This window comes from Sceloporus undulatus, chromosome 10, assembly GCF_019175285.1.
Source record: "Sceloporus undulatus isolate JIND9_A2432 ecotype Alabama chromosome 10, SceUnd_v1.1, whole genome shotgun sequence".
NCBI classification, from domain to species: domain Eukaryota; kingdom Metazoa; phylum Chordata; class Lepidosauria; order Squamata; family Phrynosomatidae; genus Sceloporus; species Sceloporus undulatus.
This window is the reverse complement of record NC_056531.1, coordinates 15,299,188-15,309,665: the sequence shown is the minus strand read 5'-3', so window position 1 is coordinate 15,309,665 and position 10,478 is coordinate 15,299,188. Positions and strand designations below refer to the sequence as shown.

The 10,478-nt window shown below is 47.0% G+C and overlaps 1 protein-coding gene across 2 annotated transcripts in view; it reads right to left on the bottom strand.

The window, feature by feature from the left end:
* PTBP1 (polypyrimidine tract binding protein 1) overlaps window positions 1-9,973 on the bottom strand; it is a 104,821-nt gene extending 94,848 nt beyond the window's left edge. The window contains exon 1 of one of the 2 annotated variants that reach the window (XM_042442022.1): window positions 9,840-9,973. In XM_042442022.1, coding sequence (XP_042297956.1) covers window positions 9,840-9,847 — 8 coding nt within the window. In that variant the 5' untranslated portion in view covers window positions 9,848-9,973. The remainder of the gene's footprint in view (window positions 1-9,839) is intronic. The other variant, XM_042442023.1, reaches the window with a different exon arrangement.
* Window positions 9,974-10,478: the final 505 nt, after the last annotated feature.

Genomic DNA, 10,478 nt, shown 5'->3' with positions numbered 1-10,478 from the left:
CTAAACTTTAGGAAGAACTTCTTGACTGTAGGAGCAATCTGAGACTGGAGTAGAGCTTGGAGGTGGACTCTCCATCCATTTTGGATGACTTTCTTTTTTCGTCTAGGATGGGAACTTTCACTGTCCATATGATTAGGACCATTGTTCCCAGGTCCTGCCAATAGGACTGGAGAGTTGTGTAGTCAGGCAGTATTCCACACTCCATTTACCTCTTACATATTAAAACCCATGTTGCCTACCTACATTGCATTCATAAGAGCTTAGTGGTAACCACTTTGCCTGAGAGATTTTTAGTGACAAAAACCTGCATGGAGATGTTAATTTGGAATTACCTACTGGGAAGAAGAAAAAAACCTAGTAAGTGAAATGTGAAGATGTGGGAGGAGGACAAATTCTCTAGTCCTGTGCCCATATTGAAACAAACTGAGTCATATTGAAGGGTTGGGACTTGGGAACCGTTGCCCTTCTTGATAAGATTGATCATCCTGTACTTAAAAGTCAGTCTTGTGTGGCGTGAGGGCCCTAGCCATTTGTAGATGGAGGATTTCTTTCCAACAGTTGTCCAGGTAACTTTATGTAATAGTAGTATATATGCTTTGAGTCAGATTTTTCTTGTATGACTCCCCCTGTTCTCCCCCCAGCACCCCAATAAGAGAAAGACTACAGTTAACTTTGGAGATGCTGACTTGGCTATCCTTGGGAATTTCCTCCCGATTGACAGGGCAAAATGGCTTTCGCTTCCCAAATTGAAGCACATTTTGCGATATTAATTTGGACAAAGAAGGGTGTGTGTGTGTGTGTGTGAAACATCCGTTGGTTAGGCTTCGCTGCTGATGCACAGATGGGTTTGTTTAGTCCATTCACATTAGCGTTCAGACTCCACAAGCAATCTGTCTTAGCTGGCAATTCCAAACCCTTGAATTTTTTTTAAAGACGTGGTTGCTTGCTGGGCTTTTTTGGTGATGGCTTGCAGGAGCAATGTGCTGACGCGTAGCTCTGCTGGCAGCCTTTCTTGAATCAGATGTAACATCAGCTGTGAATTTGGGAGGTTATGAAAGGGCAGAAGTTGCCTTAGGAGAGGAACATGGCGGCAGTGGGTTGCAAGAGAAGCAAACTATTTCTGGCACAAAAGTAAAAGCTGGGTGCTGGCTCCTTGGGCATTACCAAAGAGGAGTATTGGACCACCTTGACAAGCTGTCCCTGATCTGAAAACTGCCCTGTGTTTTACCTAGGTGGCTGTCCAGCCCTTGGTAAGATATAGGTAAGTGGAGGGGAATGTTGTGTTCAGATGCAGGATTCCAACTCCTATCAGCCTTCCAAAGTGGGTACTGAGGTCTACCAAGTTTGGAGAGTAACAGTTCCCCCTTCTTGATGTATGTGTTTCAGCCATTGACGTGGAATTGTATTACCCCGCATTATCTAGTCAGGCAGTTGGTCCAAGCGAGACAAAGCAAAGAAATAGGAAGGTTAGTGTTTTTTGGCTACTTGAGCTGAACCGAGCCTCTTTCAGCAGGTGTGTGGTGGCAACTCTTGGCTTTCCCAAATGGAATTGAATATTACTTTTCATGATGGTGGGACTTTGGCAGCTCACACTTCTCTTGTGTTCATGGGTCTCTGTAGGCTCTCAGAGGCTGCCATGAGCTCTATTCCTTTCCTGTCTCTTTGCCCTTCTTCAATAAAAGTTGTGGGGGGTCTTTATGTTTTGGAAGCCTAAAAAAAATGTGGGTCACTGCCATAGAACAGCCACATTCTGGTAGGCATTTGTATGCATGTGCAGCTTGTGGGCTCTCAAAGTCTTAAGGGATTATGAGTGTGCACTACGAAATACAAGCGCTTTTCTTGAACTTGGTGGGAGGTGGGGTGGAAGTTTGTGCTTGCCTTGAGTTTATTTTGGGTATGTGGGACTAAAATGTTGCAGATAAGACATCTGCTCTTACTGGGGAGAGTGTGATGAAATCTGCTTGTTTCACATTCTTAGGAAGAGCCCCATTATTACGATGGGATGTGTTTTATGTTGTAAGAAATGCAGTCACTTCCGTGTCCAGTGCCATTTCAAGCCCAGGGTTCTTTTCCTTGCTACGAATTGCATTGTTTGCAATTTATTTTCCTTTCATTAACTGTTCTACATTCCTTCAATGATCTAACCTTTACTTCTCTCCTTCTCTTACAGCATTGTCCCAGATAAACCGTTGGTACAAGGGTGGCTTCTCTTTCTTCTATTGTTTCTTCAGCAAATATATATTTATGCCTTTTCATTCTTCTGACCAAGCTGCTTATAGTCTGTACTCAGTCACCTGGGGCGAGGGCAGTTGCCATGTTAGTGTTGTGTTGAAGCTCTGGTCTACTGGCTTTCAAACGTGTCCAAAGGAAACTTTAAACAATAGGCTGAAGGGAGAGAAAAAAGGAATTGGCAGCACAAACTAATAAAACTAGTTCGTCTTAAAGGTGCGCACATTCATCCCCCCTTTTTCCCTCCCCTTCCTTCCCTTTATGCTGCAAGAGACTAACCTGGCTACGTCTTTGAAAATAGGGAACGAGATACCTCGGAAGAATAGTGAATGTTAAATGTCAGACAATTTAAAAGCTAGTGCATCTCCTACCCATTTCCCACACAAACCTGGCACCTGCCGGATTAGCTGTCATAAGCAGCTATCCACTGTGCAAACTAAAGCTGAAGGCCCACAGGAAGTTCGTTGCCCCAAGTACTTCTGGGGGATTTCTGTAGTGGGCAGGAGCTTTGTGGAAAGGGCACTTTGAAGCTTGAAGTTTGGAGAACATCGCTGATGAAGCCAATGCTATACCTAAGATGTTTGGGAGGGGGAGCGGGGGAGATGTAGATTCTGTACGCCTTCTGCTCCGTGACTTCTCAATATTAATATGCCTCCCTTGCGGCAGTTGATTTGCATTCAAAACATTCAGCCATCTTGGGAATGTAAAAAGTGCAGTTGTTAATCCTGGGTTGATCATGGCCCTGAAATGGAGACCTCCTGCAGACCTTTGTCTCTAGCGAGCATCAGTGATGGGCTGTGCTTGACAGTAAAAAACGTGTTGGTGAACATCAGCAAAATATTTAATAGGGTGTATAAGCCAGGAATCTGAAAGGTGCTTTGTTATCGTGCATTAGATGACCAGGGACTTTTTACCCTCTCCCCACATACCATGACCAGGAAAACATCTACAAAGACTTTCTAGTCTTCCAAAGGATGATTACTTAGTTGTAAAGATTTGTTAGCAGAAGTACTCTTTGGATCCTGGGGTCCTTAAAATGCAAAAAATAACTTGACGGAAGTTGTAAAGATGAGTAGGATGCATCAACATTAACTCTAGCTAAGAGGGGCAGTCTTACTTCCTATGTTATATTGCTGTTTTTTGCAGTCTCTCCTTTTTAATTCTTGAGTCCTAAGAGTTTCTGAAATAAAAAAACTGAAAAGTTCTTTTAGTTTTAAGTTGCAACTGAAGCAAAAAGAATTGTTTTTACCAGCGCCCCCCCCCCCCCCGTTTAGGAAATTCTCTGCACACGGTTCCGGCATCACGGCTAATATATCCCTTTCCTAGCAACTCACAAGTCAGGAGGGAAGAGGGAAGCAGAGAAAAGGATGGCAAAGAAAGAGGGGAAGGCATTAAAACAGTGACAAAAGAGATGGCCCTCTCTCTGGCCTCCCACACTGCTGGCTTCAGGTATTTTCATCAGAGGCTGAACAAAGGTAGCACTTCTTCAGCCAGAAGCACAACTGCTCCCCACCCTTTACTGCTGCTGACCTTACAATCTTGTTCCTACAGATGTTCATCTGGAAATGTTTGATTCCTTTAACAGACATCACTCCCTACCACTGCAACCTTACACCACATGATCTTAAACATATGAAACCGCCAAGTCAAAAAGGATTTCAAAATCCAAACATTCGTAGATGTTAGAATGACAAAAATGCCACCTTATCAATAGGGAATCCTACAGGTAAGAGCAAGATAGTGGTTTGAGCACTGGGCTGTGACTCCCCTTCAGCAAATCCCAGTCTTTCAACTTCAGAGGAAGGCAAAGGCAAACCCGCTCTGAACAAACCTTGCCAAGGGTTGCCTTAGGATTGCCAAAGGCCGGATACAACTCGAAGGCACACAACAACAAAAGAGATTAGAATTAGCTACAAAAGATATCATTGACTGCAAAGTCATAATGGGGCATCACAACTGAAATAACCTCACAGAGCTGGACACCCTGTTGTTAAAAGGGGAGGCAGCATCAGAAAAGGACCTTTTCCTCTCTATGGAAGGAAATTTAAGAAATCTGATGCTGTTTCTACTAAATCTGGCTAAACTTGCACAGGATGACAAAACAGCACTTAGCTTTAAAGGCCTAATCTTGCTGCAGGAATACACTGTAAGCACAGTAGAAACTATCTGATTTATATTGTCTAGAAGCTCTTCTAGATGAGAAGACACTGACCTTTCACCAGATGCAGGAAGAATGATTGCACAAAGTTGTCAGAAGGATTGTTAACATCATGGAGAAGAAGCAGAGACCCATAGAGCCTTTAAGACTGATTATAGTCTATAAGCATTATAGGAATGCAAGCCCTTATATAAAATTATATAAGGTACACTAGCTGCGTGATGCCAAAGCAGCTGGCGTTGGATGTAACCACAATCTCCTATCATTTCCCACTCCCCTGCTGCAGTCTGCAATTTTCATCTTCAAGATCACCTCTCAGTACCTTGGTATTTAAAAAAGGAAAACCACCATCTCAGATATACACAGCTCTCCATGCCCAGCTAACAAGCCTCCACGCATCTCTCTCCGCCTGCAGGGAAAAGTCTAGTTTCTCATGCAGAGTGTTAAGAGCTTCCCAAGCTGAGGCGGCAGAACTGGGATCCTCCCACACAAGCAGGTCTGCCATGCTTCAGAAAGGCAGGCAGGGCATTTTTCTGGTACAAAAAGAGGCCTAGGACAACAGAGATGGGCTCAAATGCAGTGTGTCAAAAAGAAAGTGGGTATCTAAAAACATGGCAGACATGTAGAAAGCAACAAATAAGGTGAGAATTACAAAGACAGCCTTTTGCTAGGAGGAAAGAAATGTAATCCAAGTTGAGTGTCCCTTAACTGGAATTCCAAAATATTCCCAAATCATCCATATGGGAGTGACACCTTGGTTTCTGATAGGTGTGGGTCCTATCTCCAAGATACCTCTCTTTATGTATATGTCAATATTCAACAATTCAAAACCCAAACTGCTTCCAGTCCCAAGCCTTTTGGCTAATAAGGGAGGCTCAACATGCAGCTGAAAGGGCGGCAGTGCTTTCTTCCCCTCGCTCAAGGCAGGCATGCTATGGGAAGAAAACTGTTCACAGGGATACCTGCAGCGAGGGGATAAAGTGCTCTGGTGGCAAGAAAGGCGTTCTATGAAAAGGAACGCAGGCAAGTGAGGGAAAATCCCTGCTCCTGGTGCAAAGACTGCAAATGGTGCCAAGGGGTGAACAGGGAAATTCTTCTATCCCAGTTTGGAAGCAGGCCCACAAGCCTAAATCAACCTAAGGCCATAAAGACCAGTCTGTCACAAGCACTGCTGCTAGGTTGCCTGGAGAGAGTACATACTGGCCACCATCCAAGTCTTTGGAAGTGTATTCTACTTTATTTATATAGCGCTGTAGATGTGTAGCAGTGCCAACCGCCATGGAAATGCACGTCTAAAATATGAGGATGTGAGTCAAAGGTATTCACCTCCAAAAGGTGAGGTCGATATATCAAGGATGCACACCTGCCAGGGAGGACTACAAGCACACATATTTCTGGTAACCAGGGACTGACTAAAGAACCCCAAACGACACATGGAAAATCCTTCTTTGAGAATTAGCACAAGTATAACACACAAAAGACTCCTCCATTTCTAAACAAGAACAGATCAAGGGAAACTACATGTCATAGGCAGTATGGAAGTTGCTCGTAGAACAAAAGGCACAACCAAGAAAGGGAGTCCTTAAGCAGTGCAATTGAAAGGAGACATACTGCAATGGAAAATTTCAGTGAATGGGCGAAAGGGGGAAGACAACCCTTGTGCCTCTCATGACATTTGCCTTTACCCTTCCTCCCAAGATTTTACATGATTTAACATCCTCCACTGCAATTGTGTCCCTTTGTCTGCTTCCCTCCACACCTCTTCCTTCCCTATAGATTGAAGATTCAAGCTTCCATCCCCACCTCTCCCTTCCCTATGGATTTCCTTCTCAGTTCCTGCTCCCAGAGCTCCCATGGGAAGGCATGCTGAGCTCTTCTCTGCTCTCTTTCCAGCCCCAGATGAAGATCTTCCACCTTTACCTGTTAACTGCCTGATCAAGGTCTTTTAGTGGGAGTGTGTTGTAGATGCATTTTAGAAAATGACACTGACATTATAATTTTCAAACTCTAAGCTGCCTTGGGTTCCATACTGACAGGAAAGCAAGACATCAGAAACAAAACCTGCTGCACTGTTTTATTTATTTATGCTGTGTGTGTTAACTGCATTCTTTTCCTCCAGTAAGCACCAAACTACTTCACTCTAGGACTGTGTGTTAAAGGCCCACTTCCCTCTTCCCTGGCTCTGGAACATGACCAGAATCTGCAGCCATTGGGGTGGAGTAAGAGTAGCCTTTGGAAGAAATAACTTCCCTAAGCTCTGCTCCCAACCAGCAGCTCCTTTCTTCCTTCTCTTTTACACACACAGAAGGACACCAAGGCAAAAGCGGAGGCAAAAGAGGAAGGAAGGTCCTGGCGTGGCCAACATCCGGGTGATGGGAACAGTGATGGGGAAGAAGTGGGCAAAAGGAGGAGAAGGAGGAAGGGGACATGGCGCAAAAGAGCACACAAGGCCCTTCTTCCTCCCCTCAAAAGCCAAAGATTTTTTAAAATGACAGAAAAGGAAAGTGAGGAAGAGGTGGGCACCACTTACACAGTCTAAAAAGTCTCTTTGGGAGACTTCTAACATGTGGCAAGTGGAGGGGCAGGCAGTCCCTCATTGGCCACTGAGAACATCCTTGAAAAACTTTATCCGCCCAAAGCCAACATCACAAATTGCCAGTCTGTACAGGCTGCCGCAACCAAACAGTCTGGGCATGTTTTCGAGGTCTTTTGCTTCTCCCTACTCTTGGTTTAAAAGGTATATTTAAAAAGTGGGAAGCCAGCTTGGAGAAGTGGTTTGGGCGTTGGACTATGACTCTGGAGACCAGCTCAGCTATACAAACCCACTGCATGACTTCAGGCAAGACACACTCTCTCGGCCTCAGAAAGCTTCTGCAATGCAGATGCCGCCTGCAGTTTCCCCTTCCTCCTTGCTCCTTTGTGCCTTGAGGCATTTCAGACTTACGGCAACCCTAAAGCAAACGTATCACAAGGGTTTCCTTGGCAAGATTTTCCATTGCCTTCCTCTGAGGCTGAGAGTGAGATACCCCCCTGTGGGCTTCATGGGGAACCAGTTCAGTCAGAGGTCTCCTCAACATGTGGAAGGACTTCCGGACTGTAAGAGCAGTTCAACAGTGGAAGGTGCTGCCATGTAGATTGCGATGGAATCTCCTCCTTTGGAGGTTTTGAGAGAGGCTGGATGGTCACAAGGAGGGCTTGGATGGTGTCTTCCTGTGTGGCAGAAAGGGGTTGGACTGGATGGTCTTTCAGGATCCCTTTCAACTATGATTCTAGGGAATAAGCTAACCCTAGCATGGGGTTGTCTGGGGCTGAGAGGGTGTGACTCACCCAATGAGTCTCCATGGCCAAGCTGAAATTGGAACCCTGGTCTCCCAGAGTCCAATGCTCAAACCACTTGTTAACTGCCCTCAAGTCTATCTTGACCCATGGCAACCCTATGAATGAGACATCTCCAAGACCCTCTGGCCTCCACGGCTCTCCTCAACTCCTGCAAACTCATACTTCTGATCTGTTTAATAGAGTCTACCCATCTTGCATGTGGCCTACCTCTCTGTCTACTTCCCTCTACCTTTCCTAGCATTACTGTTTTTTTCCAATGATTCATGCCTTCCCATGATGTGTCCAAAGTACGACAACCTGAGTTTTGTCACCTTGGCTTCTAGGTAGATTTCTAGCTTGATCTGTCCCAGGAGCCATTTGTTGGTCTTTTTGGCAGTCTGTGGGACCCTAAGCACTCTTCTCCAGCACTGCATTTCAAATGAGTTGATTTTCCTTCTATCCTCCTTAACTGACCTCTCAGATCCATACTTGGCAATAGGGAATACAATGGCTTGTACAGTTCTCACTTTTGCGCTCAGTTGTATAGCCTTGCATTTTAGAATCCTCTCTAGGTCTTTTCTAACTGTCCTTCTCCCTATTCTTCATCTTCTTCTGATTTCCTGGCTGCAGTCTCCATTTCTATCAGTGTTTGATCCCAGGTACAGTATGGGAATTCTGTTCATATTCCATATTTGCAGCTTTGATTATTCACAGATTTGATTAATACATTCTCTCTAGCAATATCTAGGTCCTCTATGGTCAAGTTTTAACTAAAAGTTGCAGAGAGCCCTAGAGATTTCTGGAGAGAATACTCTCCCAGGCGTTTGTGTATAAGTGCAGTCCGATGGCCAGTGTCTGTCGGACGCTGGCCAGAGTTGCGCTGGAGGACCTAGAGATCCCTAGAGAGTTGTCTTCTCAGGTAAAAACATGGTGTTTTTGTTATTTGTGGATTTTCCAGATTCACGGGGGTCTTGTGCCCCAACCCTAGCCGATATGGAGGGGGCAAGCGTATTTCTATTTCTTTGATGCCTAATCCATGTTTGTCCAGGTTTCCCACTGTCATGATTTTTGTTTTCTTTATGTTCAACCATAGGCCTGCCTTTGCACTTTCTTCCTTGATCTTTCCTAGGCCATGCTTGTTTTTCCCTCCCCATCTACCTTGTCAGGGGAAGGGAGGGGGAGAGAGAAAGAGCCCCCATGCGAGGAAGAGCTTTCAAACGCGGAAGACAAGAGGCTGAAAAGGAGGAAGAAGCGTGGGCAACAGATGAAGAGGGGAGGAGTGCGCATGCGCGAGTAGTACGTTGACGATGAAGAGGGTAGAAGGGGAAGGAGCGCGCCCGCGCGGCCTTAGAACGTGAAAACGATGGGGGTGTGCGCATGCGCGGGTAGAACTTTGATAGTAAGGACAGAAGGGAGCGTCTTCCGAACGTTCTAAGGCCGCGTTCCTTCCTCTCCTACCCTCCTCCTTAACGTTATACCCGCGCATGCGCAAACCCCCTTAGTCTTTCGAACATTCTAAAGCCGCGCGCGCACTCTCCTTCCCCTTCTACCTTCATCAACTTTCTACCCGCGCACGCGCACTACCGCCTCCATCTTCCGAACGTTCTAAGTCCGCGCCCCCGCGCGCCCCTTCCCCTTCTACCTTCCTCCTCGTTCTACCCGCGCATGCGCACACTCCCCTCCGTCTTCCGAATGTTTCTAGGCCTCGCGCGCGCCCCTAACTTTTCAACAGCGGGGAATGAAGCCACTCGCGAGCGCGCACGCGCAAAGCAACTGAGGCGAACGAAGCGCACTTCCTCCTAACTTTTTTTACTTGAAAGAAGGGGAGGGGCGGCTCGTCTGAAGAAGACGAAGGCCAGAAAAGGCTTCTTTTAATTGACGAGGCGCCCCTCAAACAAGCCCCCCTCGTTTTTGTCCCTCTCTCCCCTCAACTTTTCCGGCCTGAAGTAAACATGAACCTCATTTGTCCCCGTGTTTCTCCTCCATTGAGGTAAAGGGGCCTCTCCCTCCTCCTCCTCCTTCTTCTTCTTCTCTTCAACTGCCTCCACGAGGGAGGCCCCGTTCTCCTCCTCCTCGGCCCACTTTTCCCCTCCAGCCCCCGCCCCTTTCCCTCTCCTCGCTGCGCTCCGCTCACCCGTCCATGGCACACGAAGGCGACCCGAAGGGAAAAGGGGAGTGCAGGCGCCGGAGTAGCAGGAGCGGACCCAACGGCTACGTGTTATATAGACTCACAAAATGGCGGCCTGGCTGGGTCCCGCCCTCAACCGCGGGCGAGAGCAGGCACTCCATTGGCTGCCTCGGCTGTCACCTTGACGAGGCGGGGCAACGGGGAGTCGACGCGGAGTCCCCGCCCCTTCTTCCCGGCTCCGGATTCTGATTGGACGTTGTTAGGCGGCAAAGGCGGAATCAAGACACGGCGCGCGAGGCGATTGGTCGAGAGCGAGAGGTGAAGCCATTTTGGACGAGGTAATTCTTCTCCAGTCGGTCCCTCGTTGCCCTTTTGTATCGGGTAACATGGCCGACGCGGCCCTTTTGGGTACGGGCAAATCCCCTCCTTCGCTGTGAGGGGCGGCCATGTTGGGTGCTGGCGCCAAAGCCTGAGCGGACATTTTGAGGAAGGGCAGATGGCTCAGCGCTGGCGGCAGCTAGTGCGAAACGTCCAGAGCTGGCAAAGACAGCCCCGAGTTTTGTCTTGCAAGCTCCCGATAATCAGGAGGACCGTTTATTGCGCATATGTGCATTTTAATTAATTTTGGCCACACCCTGAAATCCT